This window comes from Oncorhynchus mykiss, chromosome 23, assembly GCF_013265735.2.
Source record: "Oncorhynchus mykiss isolate Arlee chromosome 23, USDA_OmykA_1.1, whole genome shotgun sequence".
Taxonomy (NCBI): Eukaryota; Metazoa; Chordata; class Actinopteri; order Salmoniformes; family Salmonidae; genus Oncorhynchus; species Oncorhynchus mykiss.
Window position 1 is genome coordinate 51,542,512 of NC_048587.1, and position 17,755 is coordinate 51,560,266.

General features: G+C 43.2%; 1 protein-coding gene across 1 annotated transcript in view; it reads left to right on the forward strand.

Moving 5' to 3' along the window:
- Nucleotides 1-17,755, forward strand: part of LOC110503029 (protein sidekick-2) — a 396,532-nt gene that overhangs the window by 229,638 nt on the left and 149,139 nt on the right. Inside the window, exon 2 of the mRNA XM_036960765.1 lies at nucleotides 12,315-12,474. Within this exon, the coding sequence (XP_036816660.1) occupies nucleotides 12,315-12,474 (160 nt within the window). The remainder of the gene's footprint in view (nucleotides 1-12,314; nucleotides 12,475-17,755) is intronic.

A 17,755-nucleotide genomic window follows, 5' to 3' on the forward strand; every position in this document is an offset into this window, starting at 1 on the left:
AACAAATCAGACAAAACCAACAGAAAAGGGAAAAGGGATCGGTGGCAGCTTGTAGGCCGGTGAAGACGACTGCCGAGCATCACCCGAACAGGAAGAGGAGCCACCTTCGGTAGGAGTCGTGACAGAGATGCAATTTTTGTCAGCACTCCAACACTTGTGAAGAAGTGCATAAAGGAGAGAAAAGGTGAAAGGCATGACAACTTACTAGGTATTATTTTGGAAATGAGAGAATCTATTATATTATGGACTTTAATCCTAAAGCAACCACTTGTACTTTTTAGTTTTCTTATTAATGAAAGTGTAGATTTCATTGACTGCCCAGTGAATACCTGTACATTTCCCCACATACCCTTACATGTCTCCACATACCCTTACATGTCTCCACATACCCCTACATTTCCCCACATACCCCTACATGTCTCCACATACCCTTTACATGTCTCCACATACCCTTTACATGTCTCCACATACCCCTTACATGTCTCCACATACCCTTTACATGTCTCCACATACCCTTACATGTCTCCACATACCCCTACATGTCTCCACATACCCCTACATGTCTCCACATGCCCTTACATGTCTCCACATACCCTTACATGTCCCAACATAACCCTACATGACCCTAGATACCCCAACATACCCCTATGTATCCCTACATTTCCCCAAATACCCCTACATGTACCTACAAACCCCTACATCTCTGAACATACCCTTACATGTCCCTACATTTCCCAACATGTCCGCACATAACCCTACATTTCCCTATATACCACTACATGTCACTACATACCCCCACATATCCCCAAATACCCCTACATAACCGGACAAGTCCTCACATACCCCTACATATCCCTACTTGTACACACACACCCCTACATGTACTCACATACCCCTCCCTATATGTCCCTAAATGTCCCTACATATCCCTACACGTCCCCACATACACTTACATGTCCCCACTTATTCCTACATGTCTCCACATACCCCGACACATCCCCACATAACCCTTCATGTCCCCACATACCCCTAAATATCCTCAAATTCCCCATATATCCTTACATACCCCTACATGTACTCACATACCCCTCCCTATATGTTCCTAAATGCCCCTACATATCCCTACACGTCCCCACATACACTTACATGTCCCCACTTATTCCTACATGTCCCCACATGTAGTCCACACATATCCCTACATGTCCCTACATAACCCTACATGCCCCTAAATAACACTACATGTCCCCAAATACCCTTTCATGTCCCCACATACCCCTACAAGAATCTACATACCCCACTACATGTCCCCATATACTCCTATATGTCCCTACATGCACTTGCATGTCCCCACATACTCATACATGTCCCCACATACCCCTACGTATCCATACATGTCCCCATATACCCCTACATGTCCCCACATACCACTACACGTCCCCACATACCCCATACATGTCCCCACAAACCCCTGCATGTTCTCAAATATCCTTACATGAGTTAACACAACAAGCCTATGATTAGTACCTGTAAAGCTGCACAGTCTCTTGGTTTTCTAATGAGAGAGCGCAGTGGAGATGTGTGATACCCACAGTGGAGATGTGTGATACCCACAGAGGACACATGTGATACCCACAGAGGATATTGTGTGATTCCCAAAGAGGAGACGTGTGATACCCACAGAGGACACGTGTCATACCCACAGAGGAGACGTGTCATGCCCACAGAGGAGACGTGTCATACCCACAGAGGAGACGTGTCATGCCCACAGAGGAGACGTGTGATACCCACAGAGGAAACGTGTGATACCCACAGAGGAGACGTGTGATACCCACAGAGGAGACGTGTGATATTCATCAGTATGAGTGTGTTTTGAAGCCGGTCCCTACTATGTGTTCTCTCTCTCTCTCTCTCTCTCTCTCTCTCTCTCTCTCTCTCTCGCTCTCTCTCGCGCTCTCTCGCGCTCTCTTGCTCTCTCTCGCTCTCTCTCTCTCAAATCAATTCAATTCAAGGGAATTTATTGCCATGGGAAATGTGTTAACATTGCCAAAGCAATGGTAGATAATATAAAAAGTGAAATAAACAATAAAAATTAACAGTAAACATTACACATACAGAAGTTTCAAAACAATAAATACATTACAGATGTCATATTACGTATATATACAGTGTTGCAACGATGTACAAATGGTTAAGGGTACACAAGAGAAAATAAATAAGCAGCAATATAGGTTGTATTTACAATGGTGTTTGTTCTTCACTGGTTGCCCTTTTCTTGTGGCAACAGGTCACACATCTTGCTGCAGTGATAAAAAGACTATGCTCACTGAGTCTGTACATAGTCAAAGCTTTCCTTAAGTTTGGTTCAGTCACATGGTCAGGTATTCTGCCACTGTGTACTCTCTGTTTTGGGCCAAATAGCATTCTAGTTTGCTTTGTTTTTTTGTTAATTCTTTCCAATGTCTCAAGTAATTATCTTTTTGTTTTCTCATGATTTGATTGGGTCTAATTGTGCTGCTGTCCTGGGGCTCTGTGGGGTGTGTTTATGTTTGTGAACAGAGCCCCATGACCAGCTTGCTTAGGGGACTCTTCTCCAGGTTCATCTCTCTGTAGGTGACGGCTTTGTTATGGAAGGTTTGGGAATCACATCATTTTAGGTGGTTGTAGAATTTTATAGCTGTTTTCGGAATTTTTATAATTTGTTCAGACCTAATTCTGCTCTGCATGCATTATTTGTTGTTTACGTTGTACACAGCGTATATTTTCTGTAGAGTTCTGCATGCAGATTCTTAATTTGGTGTTTGTCCCATTTTGTGAATTTATGTTTGGTGAGCGGAACCCAAACCTCACAACCATAAAGGCCAATTGCTTATACATTATAACTGATTCAAGTATTTTTGCCAGATTCTAATTGGTATGTCAAATTTGATGTCCCTTTTGTTTGCATAGAAGGACCTTCTTGCCTTGTCTCTCAGCTCGTTCACAGTTTTATGGAAGTTACCTGTGGCGAGATTTGCATCGTTTTTGTGTGCTCTAGGGCAACGGTGTCAAAATGGAATTTGTATTTGTGGTCCTGGCAACTGAACCTTTTTAGGAACACCATTATTTTTGTCTTACTGAGATTTACTGTCAGGGCCTAGGTCTGACAGAATATGTGTAGAATATCTAGGTGCTGCTGTAGGCCTTCCTTGGTTGGTGACAGAAACACACTATCATCAGCAAACAGCAAACAGTAGACATTTGACTTCAGATTCTATTAGGGTGCGTCCGGGTGCTGCAGACTGTTCTGGTGCCCTCGCCAATTTGTTGATATATATGTTGAAGAGGGTGGGGCTTAAGCTGCATCCCTGTCTCACACCACGGCCCTGTGAAAATAAATGTGAGTGTTTTTGCACATTTTAACCACACACTTGTTTTTTGTGTACACGGTTTTGCTAATGTTGTATGTTTTTTCCCCAACAGCAATTTCTATCAATTTGTATAGCATACTTTCATGCCAAATTGAGTCAAAAGCTTTTTTGAAATCAACAAAACATGAGGAGACTTTGCCTTGGTTTTCGTTTTTTTTTTTGTCAAATAGGATGTGCAGGGTAAATATGTGGTCTGTCGTATGGTATTTTGGTAAAAAGTCAATTTGACATTTGCTCAGTACATTGTTTTCTCTGAGGAAATGAACTAGTCGGCTGTTAATGATAATGCAGAGGATTTCCCCAAGATTGCTGTTGACGCGTGTCCCACTGTAGTTATTGGGATCAAATTTGTCTCCACTTGTGGATTGGGGTGATTAGTCCTTTGTTCCAAATATTGGGGAAGAGGCCAGAGCTAAGGATGATGTTAAATAGTTTTAGTATAGCCAATTAGAATTGGTCTGTATATTTTATCATTTCATTGAGGATACCATCAACACCACAGGCCTTTTTGGGTTGGAGGGTTTGTATTTTGTCCTGTAGTTCATTCAATGTAATTGGGGGATCCAGTTGGTTCTGGTAGTCTTCAATAGTTGACTCTAAGATTTGTATTTGATCATGTATATGTTTTTGTTTGTTCTTTGTTGAAGCGCCAAAAATATTGGAGAAGTGGTTTACCCATACGTCTCCATTTTGCATAGAAAACTCTTTGTGTTGTTGAGTGTTTTAGAGTCTATGGTGGTTAGAGTCTATGAATTCTTTAATAACATCGAGCTGATTTCATCATGCTATTCCTTCTTTTTCCATAGTGTATTTATGTATTGTTTTAGTGATTAACCATAGTGAAGGCGTAGGCTCAACTTTTCTGGGTCTCTATGTTTTTGGTTGGATAGGTTTCTCAATTTCTTTAATAGGTTTTTGAATTCTTCATCAATCCATTGTCATTGTTGTTAATTTTCTTAAATTTTTGTATATATATTTTTTAGATTTGATAGGGAAGCTGAAAAGTTGAATACTGTTTAGGTTTCCTACTACCATGTTTACACCTTCACTATTACAGTGGAACATTTTGTCCAGGAAGTTGTCTAAAAGGGATTGAATTTGTTGTTGCCTAACTGTGTTTTGGATGGTTTCCACACTACTTTCCTACCATCTATAGCATTTATTAATATTATTATTTGCTGACTCATGATTGATTATTGCTCTGTTCAGGTAGACTGTGATTTTGCTGTGATTTGATAGGGGTGTCAGTGGGCTGACTTTGAACGCTCTGAGAAACTCTGGGTTGAGGTCAATAATAAAGTAGTCTACAGTACTCCCGTACTGATCTCTTGATCAGCTATATATGTACCTACCGTAGGAGTCCCCTCGAAGCCTACCATTGACTATGTACATGCCCAGCGTACAACAGAGCTGCCGGAGTTGTGACATGTTTTTGTTGGTTATGTGGTCATAGTTGTGCATAGGGTGGCAGGGTAGCCTACTGGTTAGAGTGTTGGACTTGTAACCGAAAGGTTGCAAGATCAAATCCCTGACCTGACAATATAAAATCTATCATTCTGCCCCTGAACAAGGCAGTTAACCCACTGTTCCTAGGCTGTCATTGAAAATAACAAACAAAAAAATATGGGTGAGGGAATGCTGTCACCTCCAGGTAGGTGTTTATCCCTGTGTTCTGGCATTTAGGTCACCACAGACAAGTACATGTCACTGGACCTGGAAAATACTTGATTTCCCCCTCCATGATGGAGAAGATGTCTTCATTAAAGTATGGGAATTCCCATGGGGGTATATAGGTAGCACACAGGATTACATTTTCCTCTGTTGAGATGATTTCCTTTTGAATTTCTAGCCAAATGTAAAATGTTACTGTTTTGATTAATTTAACCCTCCTGCTGTGTTCCGGTCAAATTGGACTGAGTTACAAGTTCTCTCTCTGAAATATGTAGTTAATTTAATCTGATTGTCATAAGGTTCCATGACTGTCCAGACAAGGCATCTGAAATACATTTTGATGAATTTAATTTCATTTTGGGTGTTTTATTTAACTTTATTACACCTGTGGTGTTCCCGGTCATTGATGAATGGGTTCATTAGAAATGAATGGGTGAGACTACAATTAGTAGAGTTCAGGAACTTGCCCATTCATCAGATGGACACACTTCCTCTCCCAGACCCCCACATGCATGTGTGTTTGAGTGCACACACACACACACACACACACACACACACACACACACACACACAAACCTCACTCCCCTTCTTGGCTTCCAATGCAACCCCCACGGGAACCTTTCCCCAATAGAATCATTCCCCCACGGGAACCACACCTGTTGGCATTCTCAAAAACAATCGCAACATTGTTTCAATAATATACAGAACTTTTCTTGTAGCTCTGGTATATAATATAAAGCTTTTTTGAGGCCTTGCTCACAATTCTTTCTGTGGCAGCACAATGACCAAATGATACACTGTATGTAAGGCTCTTGATCATATCTATGATCATGACACTGGTGAGAAGGAGAGAGTTCTTGATAATCTTTGACATAAAGTAGTTTGTGATAAAAGCACAATATGTTTCATCTGACTATTTGTTATAGTCAAAATAATAATTATTTTTCTTTAATCAAAAAGGAGTTATGAGGCCTACAGGCCATAAATAGCAAATAGAATATCAAAACTTGTAATGTTCACAAGAACTTAAGTTGATAAAAAGATCTAACACCACATTAGGTGATAATATGTACTATTATGGATTTTTATCAGCTGTAATAGGCCGGTCATTTTGGACTGGGAACACAGAATGAATTAACATGAAACAAACACAACAGGAAGGTTAATAGAGTGAGTTAGGTCTGCACTATACCAAATTAGCATACCCTCTGAGTCCTATGGAACATTTTCTTCTGCAACGTGACCCTAATGAACTACCTTCCAGTGCATGCATTATAACATTGGCTGAAATAGTACTCACGCATAACTATTTCATGTTTCTAAATAATTTCTTTATTCAGACGAAAGGTGCTGCTATGGGATCCCCCTTGGCTCCTAACTATGCTAATTTGTATGTGGGTTACATGGGGAAACAGTCTATTTTCAATCCTCTCAAAAATGTTTTCTTGCCTCACATCATTATTTGGAAACGGTATATTGATGATATTTTTGTTCTATGGAGGGGTGACGCAAAACAGCTCCAGGCGTTTTATGCTTTTCTCAACTCCTGTTCTGAGCATCTGAGATTTACTATGCAATCTGATACATGTCAAATCAGTTTTCTTGATCTTCTGATCTTGTGTGAAGATAATGTTCTATACACTGATCTTTACAGGAAGCCTACTGATCGTAACAGTTTGTTGAGGGCTGATAGTTGTCACCCACTTCCCTTGAAAAATAGTTTGCCCTACAGCCAATTCTGTCGAATCAAAAGAATTTGCAAAAAACAATCAGATTTCGACAGAAATATGGCTGAGACGCAAAGAAAGTTCAAGGAGAGGGGCTACAAGAATGATCAGATTAATATTGCCATTGAGAAAATTCAAAACAAAACGAGACATGACCTTTTTCAAGGTCATAGGACATTTATAAGTGCCATTGCATTGAGCACAGCCATTACATTTGTAATTTCCATCCATTTTGTTCTAACTACCAGCTATTCAAAGTGCTCTGAACAAATTAAGGGAATTGTTCACAAACATTGGCACATCCTAAAATCCGATGATAGTCTCGGTAATGTGTTTTTGGACCTTCCCTTGGTCGTATTCTCGCGGGGCAGAAATCTCAGAGACCAATTGGTACACTCTGATTTACCACCCCAAGATATTCCTGAACTACGTCTATTTGCGCCCCTATTGGATGGAAATTTCAAATGTAATCGCTGTGCTCAATGCAATGGCACTTATAAATGTAGATCCTTCAAACACCCACAAACATGGAAATCGATCCCAATCAAAGGTGTTATTATGTGCTACACAAAGGCAGTTATTTATCTTATAACTTGTCCTTGTGGTAAAAATGATGTAGGTAAAACAAAGCGCAAATTAAAAGTACGTATCTCAGAGCATCGTAGCACCATTAGGTGTAAAAACTTTACTTTAATCCAGTTGCGGCCCACTTCTTGGAGGCAGGCCACTCGATTTCGTCTCTGCGTTATATTGGCATCGAACATGTCACCCTCCCTAGGAGAGGGGGTGACCTTGATAATGTATTGTTAAAATGAGAGGCTGCCTGGATCTTTAACTTAAAGACCCATGCTCCCTTCGGTCTCAACGTAGACTTTGATCTGAAGCAATTCTTGTGATTATTGTGACTTTGCCATTGTACTGTAATTGTTTGTAAGCTTGTGTAGTCAAATTAATCTATGATCGTATGCTATCCATTTGTTGTTTGTATGCTGTTCTTTGTATGACATTTTAAAATTTGATAATTAACCAATGACATTAGGCCACTCTTGGCCATGATTACAGACACCTGTGTCTTTTGACACTATATAAACGAGTCATCCCGCAGTGTTTGTGATTATACCCTGATGAAGACAGCTTGGCTGTCGAAACGTTGATAATTCCATTTTTGCATCTGAGCTCCTAGAGTCTTTTATTTTCAAACTTTCCCTGTTTGATACCTGGTAGTTTGGTGGGTGGGACTAACAGCTCTCTGTAACATAGAGGGCAACCAGTGGGTCCATCTCCTCTATACCATGTTTCTTGTAGGATGACAATTTCTGTATTTCTGATTTCTTTGATGAAGTCCAGGTTCCTGCTCTTTAGGCCAAAGGCAGATGACCTCGGGCCTTAGATATTCCAGGATAAGATAGTGAAGTATTTGTGAGGTCTGATCTGAGGGGTTCTAAATGGGGTGGGCGTGGTTCACTTGGGGGGGTGTTTATTGTTTGGGGTGGGGGTGTGGATGTGCTGCTGTAGTCTGGATGTACGTCCTCTCGGCGTGGGTCTTCTATGTGTAGTTCCTTTCCCCTTCTTTAACCACACTAAGGAGGCTGTGAAACTATCTATAGAAGCCTCGTCTAACCCACATCATCCTGCCTACCAGTCTTCTCTCTTTATAGACTGGATGTCTTTATGTTCTCTCCATCTTCCCCTCTTTCTTTTATCTGTCTTGCTAACCTACCTACGTTGGATTGGTGGAGCCAAAATAGGAGTGCAAAAAAGCAAGCCAATAGATCATTTTGACAGTTTAATTTCAATTATTGATTATTAGATCATTAGAAAATTATATAATCCATCCATCCAATTAAATTGGTCTATATTAACAATGATCATCAAGCACAAGGTCTTAATTGTAGTACCATCTATCAAGAGTGAGCTATCAGAACCACAAGGGAGTATGACAGTGAGGTGGATTGGAGCTTATTTGATGGAGGTGTGTGTGTGTGTGTGTGAGTGAGTCTGAGTCTGCCCACCTGCGTGTCAGTGAGTGAGTCTGCGCTTCTGTGTGTGAGTGACTCTGAGCCAGGCAAGTGTCATGACCCCTCCAATATTAGAGTCAGGTCAATTTGACCATCTCAATAATTCATGTGATTGATAGGAAATTATTTTCATACTGTAAAGTGGCAGGCAGCTACTGGTTTTCTGTGTATTTACCTCACACAGTGCTACTAATTTCTTCACTTTACCATTGGATTCCCCAGCCGCAAATTATAATTTTGGTTTGGCCCGATCCTCAGAAGCATGGTTTGTGGAGGGAATAAAAGTTGAGTACAGCTTCTTAGGAGAACATAGATCTGCAATGTGAACTCTCCATTGCGCTCTTCTCTTTTCTTAACAAACCCTGAAATTCATAAACACGAATAAGAATTATGTCGAAAATTATGTTTTTTTTTAAATGGAGAAAGTTTCTATTGCCGTTTGAGCACTATTTCTCAAAGGAGTGGTTGGTAACGGTTAAATTGGGCTATTTTGTAATATCATAAACCATAAATATCTTGTTTCTAGTAGGCTACAGAATTGGAGAAGGGCTGTTTCTATTAACCTCAGGCAGTAGGCTCAAGTGAAACTGTTTATCTTCCCAGTCAGAGGCAGCCCAGACTCTGACCATTGACCAGCAGCAGTAACCTATCCTCTGTATTAATGCCAATTTAAAGGCCAACATTGTGGGGGAAAGCACTGATCATGTTTATGCAACCAAACAATCACCATCAAAATACTTCCAGAATTAACTTTATTTTGTAATTCAATTTGAGAATCTACAATAGTGGCATGTTTATTTTTATGTATTTATTTCACCTTTGTTTAACCAGGTAGTCCAGTTGAGAACAAGTTCTCCTTTGCAACTGCGACCTGGCCAAGATAAAGCAAAGCAGTGCGACAAAAACAACAACATAGAGTTACACATAAACAAACGTACAGTCAATAACACAATAAAAATATCAAATTAAAGTGTGTACAAATGTAGAAGAGTAGGGAGGTAAGGCAATAAATTGTCCATGGAGGGGGTGCAATAGAACAATGGGATAAATAACAATGTGGGGATGAGGTAGTTGGGTGTGCTAATTACAGATTGGCCATGTACTGGTACAGTTTTTGGTAAACTGCTCTGACAGCTGATGATTCAAGTTAGAGAGGGAGATATAAGACTCCAGCTTCAGTGATTTTTGCAGTTCGTTCCAGTCATTGGCAGCAGAGAACTGAAAGGAGAGGAGGCCAAAGCAAGTGTTGGCTTTGGGGGTGACCAGTGAAATACACCTGCTGGAGCGCCTGTTTTGAGTAATCCAGCACCTTCCCCTGTTTTGAGTAATCCAGCACCCTCTCCTGTTTCAGTAATGTTGCACCCTTCCTTGTTTTCAGTACACCAGCACCCTCCTCTGATTTCAGTAACCCAGCACCCTCCCCTCTTTTCAGTAATCCAGCACCCTCCCCTGATTTCAGTAATCCAGCACCTTCCCCTGTTTTCAGTAATCCAGCACCCTCCCCTGTTTTCAGTAATCCAGCACCTTCCCCTGTTTTCAGTAATCCAGCACCTTCCCCTGTTTTCAGTAATCCAGCACACTCCCCTGTGCTTTATCTAAATCCATCTAAATGTTTTATGAGATTGGAGAACACATTGGGAGGGATTTTAGACCATTGTTCTATACAGAATATTTTCAGGTCCTTGATATCCTTTGTCTGTACTGATGGACTGCTCTCTTCAATTCAAACTGCCTATTTTCATTGGGGTTCCAGTCGAGAGATTTAGATGGCCATTGTAAAATGTTGATTATGTAGTCAATTAACCATATTATTTTTAGATGTGTGCTTGGGGTTATTGTCTTACTGGAAGATCCACTTGCGGCCAAGTTTCAGCCTCCTGGTAGAGGCAGCCAATGTCCTGGTACTTGATAAAGTTCATGATGCCGTTGTCCTTAACAAGGGCTCTAGGACCAGTGGAAGCAATATAGCCCCATAACTTCAAAGATCCACCACCATATTTAACAGCAGGGATGAGCTATTTTATGCATATGTGTTGTTCTTACGAAGGCCAAACCCAAATACCTAGCATAATTGGACCAAATTATCAGGAATTTCACCAGAAACAACCACTTCACAGCTATGCCCAAGGACGTAGAAGGGTGTCGACCCCGCAACCCTTGGTCTGTGCGGCTGTCTGTGTTAGTAAGTCTGTGCTTGTGTGTGTGTCTATGAGTCTGCTCACTTGTGTGTGTGTGTGTATGTTTGTGTAAGTCTGCATGCTTGTGTGTTTGTGTGTGTGTGTGTGTGTGTGTGTGTGTGTGTGTGTGTGTGTGTGTGTGTGTGTGTGTGTGTGTGTGTGTGTGTGTGTGTGTGTGTGTGTGTGTGTGTGTGTGTGTGTGTGTGTGTGTGTGCGTGTGTGCGTGCGTGTGTGTTTGTATTTGCACTCATGTATGTGTGTCTGTTACTAGTCAGCAGACTGTGGCCCTCTGTTACTAGTCAGCAGGCTGGCCCTCTGTTACTAGTCAGCAGACTGTGGCCCTCTGTTACTTGTCAGCAGACTGAGGCCCTCTGTTACTAGTCAGCTGGCTGCGGCCCTCTGTTACTAGTCAGCAGACTGTGGCCCACTGTTACTAGTCAGCAGACTGTGGCCCACTGTTACTAGTCAACAGACTGTGGCCCACTGTTACTAGTCAGCAGACTGTGGCCCACTGTTACTAGTCAGCAGACTGTGGCCCTCTGTTACTAGTCAGTAGGCTGGCCCTCTGTTACTAGTCAGCAGACTGTGGCCCTCTGTTACTAGTCAGCAGACTGCGGCCCTCTATTACTAGTCAGCAGGCTGTGGCCCTCTGTTACTAGTCAGCAGGCTGAGGCCCTCTTTACTAGTCAGTGGGCTGTGGCCCTCTGTTACTAGTCAGCGGGCTGTGGCCCTCTGTTACTAGTCAGCAGACTGTGGCCCACTGTTACTAGTCAGCAGGCTGAGGCCCTCTGTTACAGGTCAGCTGGCTGCGGCCCTCTGTTACTAGTCAGCTGGCTGTGGCCCACTGTTACTAGTCAGCAGACTGTGTCCCACTGTTACTAGTCAACAGACTGTGACCCACTGTTGCTAGTCAGCAGACTGTGGCCCACTGTTACTAGTCAGCAGACTGTGGCCCTCTGTTACTAGTCAGCAGACTGTGGCCCACTGTTACTAGTCAGCAGACTGTGGTCCACTGTTACTAGTCAGCAGACTGTTGCCCACTTTTACTAGTCAGCAGACTGTGGCCTACTGTTACTAGTCAGATTAGAGAGCGAGAGCTGTGGAACATGTCCAGATTTACTTGGGTGACACACAAGCATGTCCCTGCTGTCACACAACTACACAGAACGTTTCTCCCCATACAGTATGATCACCAAGGTTTGCTTCTCTTTCTGTTCTTCTGATGCTGTTAATTGATCACCTGTGAACCTGTGAGTATCTTCCATGTGTGACTCTGTCTCTCTCTTTCTCTCTTTCTCCCGCCCCCCTCTCCAGATGACGTGCCGCCCTACTTTAAGACGGAGCCGGTGCGGAGCCAGTTGCACCTGGAGCGTAACAGGCTGGTGTTGACGTGTATGGCAGAGGGGAGCTGGCCCCTGGAGTTCAAATGGATCCACAATGGCACTGAGCTCACACGTTTCTCACAGGAGTACAGGTGAGTGCTGCCACTATATACTGTAATTACCTCTATAGATCCAAAATGGCACCAAGCTAACACACTTCTTACAGGTGAGGTGTAGCCAGTAAGAAGTACAGGTGAAGAGAGAAGATACAGAAGATACATAAAATAAAATACTCTGTCTCCTCTCTTCAGCCCTCCCCTGCTCCTCTTCTCTTCAGCCCTCCCCTGCTCCTCTTCTCTTCAGCCCTCCCCTGCTCCTCTTCTCTTCAGCCCTCCACTGCTCCTCTTCTCTTCAGCCCTCCCCTGCTCCTCTTCTCTTCAGCCCTCCCCTGCTCCTCTTCTCTTCAGCCCTCCCCTGCTCCTCTTCTCTTCAGCTCTCCCCTGCTCCTCTTCTCTTCAGCCCTCCCCTGCTCCTCTTCTCTTCAGCCCTCCCCTGCTCCTCTTCTCTTCAGCCTCCCCTGCTCCTCTTCTCTTCAGCCCTCCCCTGCTCCTCTTCTCTTCAGCCATCCCCTGCTCCTCTTCTCTTCGGGTCTCCCCTGCTCCTCCTCTCTTCGGCACTGTCAGGCTCCTCCTCTCTTCGGCACTGTCAGGCTCCTCCTCTCTTCGGCACTGTCAGACTCCTCCTCTCTTTGGCACTGTCAGACTCCTCCTCTCTTCGGCACTGTCAGGCTCCTCCTCACTTCGGCACTGTCAGGCTCCTCCTCACTTCGGCACTGTCAGGCTCCTTCTCTCTTCGGCACTATCAGGCTCCTCCTCTCTTTGGCCCTGTCAGGCTCCTCCTCTCTTCGGGCCTGTCAGGCTCCTCCTCTCTTCGGGCCTGTCAGGCTCCTCCTCTCTTCGGGCCTGTCAGGCTCCTCCTCTCTTCAGCCCTCCGCTGCTCCTCCTCTCTTCGGGCCTGTCAGGCTCCTCCTCTCTTCAGCCCTCCGCTGCTCCTCCTCTCTTCGGCCCTGTCAGGCTCCTCCTCTCTTCAGCCCTCCGCTGCTACTCCTCTTGTTCGGCACTATCAGGCTCCTCTTCTCTTTGGCCCTGTCAGGCTCCTCCTCTCTAGGTCCTAAATGCTCCTTAACAGCTTCTATCCCAAGCAATTAGACTGCTAAACAGTTAATGGAATGGCTAACAGGGCTACTTGCATTGAGCCCCTTTTTCACTATGCTGCTACTCGCTGCTTTATTATATATGCATTATCACTTTACCCCTGCTTACATCTACAGTGCATTCAGAAAGTATTCAGAACCCTTGACTTTTTCCACAGCCTTATTCTAAAATGAGTTAAATGATATTTTGTGTCATCAATCTACACACAATAACCCATGATGACAAGGCGAAAATAGGTTTTTAGAAATTGTATGTATTTGAAATAAAAAACAGAAATTCCTTATTTACATAAGTATTCAGACCCTTTGCTATGAGAGTCGAAATTGAGCTCAGCTGGATCCTGTTTCCATTGATAATCCTTGAGATGTTTCTACAACTTGATTGGAGTGGACTTGTGGTAAATTCAATTGATTGGACATGATTTGTAAAGGCACACACCTGATTATTTAAGGTCCCACAGTTGACAGTGCATGTAAGAGCAAAAACCAAGCCATGAGCTCGAAGAAATTGTCCGTAGTGCTCTGAGACAAGATTGTGTTGAGGTACAGATCTGTGGAAGGGTACCACATTTTTTGGGGGGATGTGACCAAGAACCTGATGGTCAGTCTTACGGAGCTCTAGAGTTCCTCTGTGGAGATGGGAGAACCTTCTGGAAGGACAACCATCTCTACAGCACTCCGCAATCATGCATTTATGGTTAAGCGACCATCCCTATGGTGATGCATGGTGGTGGCAGCATCATGCTGTGGGAATGTTTTTAAGTGGCAGGGACTGAGAGACTAGTCGGGATCGAGGGAAAGATGAACGGAACAAAGTACAGAGAGATCCTTAACGAAAACCTGCTCCAGAATGCTCAGGACCTCAGACTGGGGTGACGGTTCACCTTCCAACATGGCAACGGCCCTAAGCACACAGCCAAGAAAACACAGGAGTGGCTTCGGGACAAGTCTCTGAATGTCCTTGAGTGCCCCAGCCAGAGCCCAGACTTGAACCAGATCGAAGATCTCTGGAGAGACCTGAAAATAACTGTGCAGCGACGCTCCCCATCCAACCTGACAGAGCCTGAGGGGATCTGCAGAGAAGAATAGAAGAAACTCCCCAAAAACTGATGTTCCAAAGTTGTTGTTTCAACAAAGTACTGAGTAAAGGGTCTGAGAACATATGTAAACTTAATGGTTTTCTATTTTTAATACATTAAAAAAATCTAAAAACCTATTTTTGTGTTGTTCTTATGTGGTATTGTGTGTTGATTGATGAGGACAAAAAACAATTTAATCAATTGTTTGGCTGTAACTTAATAAAAATATGGAAAAAGTCAATGGGTCTGAATACTTTCTGAATGCACCGTACATACAGTATTACCTCAATTACCTCTGCTAACATGTACCCTGTTACGAACCGGCTCGTAGCCTATAACAAAGAGGGAGACAAGAAAGAGAAAGGTGTATTTATCCCTGGGACACACCCGAGCCGAGGTGTGTCCTGTTTCACTGATGACCCTCCCCAGTGCCCACCGACATCCTATTAAGGAAACAAGAGCAAAGAGAAAGAAATGGGGTAGCTCGGTGGTTTCGGCAGACAGAGAGTGGGAGTGTTGCCACAACCCCCCACATTGACTTGGTGGTTTTGGCAGACAGAGTGAGAGGGTTGTCACAACTCCGCACATTGACTCCGTGGTTTTCCTTTCATACTTTTCATACTATTTGCACGTTGTTCAAACATTGCCGATAAACAATTTTTCCCATGCTAATAAAGTTGTTTGAATTGAGAGAGAGAGAGAGAGAAGGGGGGGATCAAAGAGAGATGGGGGAGAGAGAGAGGGAATGAAAGATAGAGGGGGAGAGTTAAATAGGAAATCTTTATCGTGTGGAAAGCATTGGTCTGATCTCTGGATACGGTGTGTGTGTGTGTGTGTGTGTGTGTGTGTGTGTGTGTGTGTGTGTGTGTGTGTGTGTGTGTGCTCGTACGGAGGTGTAAATGGAATGTCGGGGCGATGAGAGACAATGAGCTGACACAAACATGTCCGTCACACCCGAAACTGGACTGAGTGTGTGTGTTCAGTGTTGTCTCTATTGTTGATGGAGCTGCTGCTTGCTGTTCTCTACCTTCCCTCAGGAAGATAAGAACTCAGACCACACAACCGTATCAGTCAGGGCATCAGGATCAATAAACAGACAGACAACACAACAATATCAGTCAGGGCATCAGGATCAATAAACAGACAGACAACACAACAGTATCAGTCAGGGCATCCGGACCAATACACAGACAGGCAACACAACAGTATCAGTCAGGGCATCCGGACCAATACACAGACAGGCAACACAACAGTATCAGTCAGGGCATCAGGACCAATAAACAGACAGACAACACAACAATATCAGTCAGGGCATCAGGACCAATAAACAGACAGACAACACAACAGTATCAGTCAGGGCATCAGGACCAATAATAGTCACCTCCTGCACTCCCTGTTAACCCATGGCTGCGTGGCCAAACACGACTCAAACACCATCATTAAGTTTGCTGATGACACAACAGTGGTAGGCCTGATCACCGACAATGACGAGACAGTCTATAGGGAGGAGGTCAGAAACCTGGCAGTGTGGTGCCTGGACAACAACCTCTCCCTCAGTATGAGCAAGTCAAAGGAGCTAAACGTGGATTACAGTGAAAGGCAGGCTGAACAGTCCACCATTAACATTGATGGGGCTGTAGTAGAGTGGGTCGGAGAGTTTCAAGTTCCTTGGTGTTCACATCACTAATTAACTAACATGGTCCAAACACACCAAGACAGTCGTGAAGACTGCACGACAACATATTTTCCCCCTCAGGAGACTGAAAAGATTTGGCATGGGTCCCCAGATCCTCAATAAGATCTACAGCTCCACCATCGAGAGCATCCTGACCGGTTGCATCACCGCCTGGTATGGCAACTGCTCGGCATCTGAACATAAGGCGCTACAGAGGGTAGTGCGTACGGCCCAGTACATCACTGCAACCAAGCTTCCTGCCATCCAGGACTTACTGTATATACTAAGCAGTGTCAGAGGAAGGCCCAAAAAATATTGTCAAATACTCCAGTCACCCAAGTCATAGACTGTTCTCTCTGCTATCGCACAGCAAGCTGTACAGGACCAAAAGGCTCCTCAACAGCTTCTACCCCTAAGCCAAAAGACTTCTGAACAATGAATCAAATGGCCACCCTGACTATGTACATTGACATCCCCCCCCTCCCTTTGCTTTTGCACTGCTGCAACTCGCTGTTTATTATCTATACATAGTCAATTTACCCCAACCTACGTGTACAAATTACCTACACTAACCTGGAACCCTGCACATTGGCTTGTTATCATTACCCCTTGTAAACAGCCTCGTTATTGTTACATTTTTTATTAGTATTTAAAAAAACTATTTGTTTATTTAGTAAATATTGTCTTAACTCTATTTCTTGAACTGTATTGTTGGTTTAGGGCTTGTAGCTAAGCATTTCACGGTAACCTGTTGTATTCTGCGCATGTGACAAATAACATTTGATTTGATGTGATTTATAGTGTTGTACTATTGCTATAGCGTTTCATAAGCTTGACATATCCCTCATCGTCTGTGGAAAAGCTTGCAAAGTCCCATCCAACCCAGGGGACACGGCAATATAGAAATATGGTGGACAGGAAGTATGAGGAAGACAGGGAAGTATGAGAAGAACAGGGGTGCATGAAGAGGACAGGAAAGTATGAGAAGAACAGGGGTGTATGAAGAGAACAGGAAAGTATGAGAAGAACAGGGGTGTATGAAGAGGACAGGAAAGTATGAGAAGAACAGGGTTGTAAGAAGGTAGTCTTTAGTAGTTGATTATACGATTTGTATTTGATTATGTGCACTACCGGTCAAAAGTTTTAGAACACCTAATCATTCAAGGGTTTTTCTTTTCTTTATTTTTACTATTTTCTACATTGCAGATTAATAGTGAATACATCAAAACTATGAAATATCACATATGGAATCGTGTAGCAACAAACGAAGTGTTAAACAAATCAAAATATATTTTATATTTGAGGTTCTTCAAATAGACACCCTTTGTCTTGATGACAGATTTTCACACTCTTGGCATTCTCTCAACCAGTTTCATGAGGTAGTCACCTGGAATGCATTTAAGTTAACAGGTGTCCCTTCTTCTCTAATTTGAAGAATATCTTTCCTTCTTAATGCGTTTGAGCCA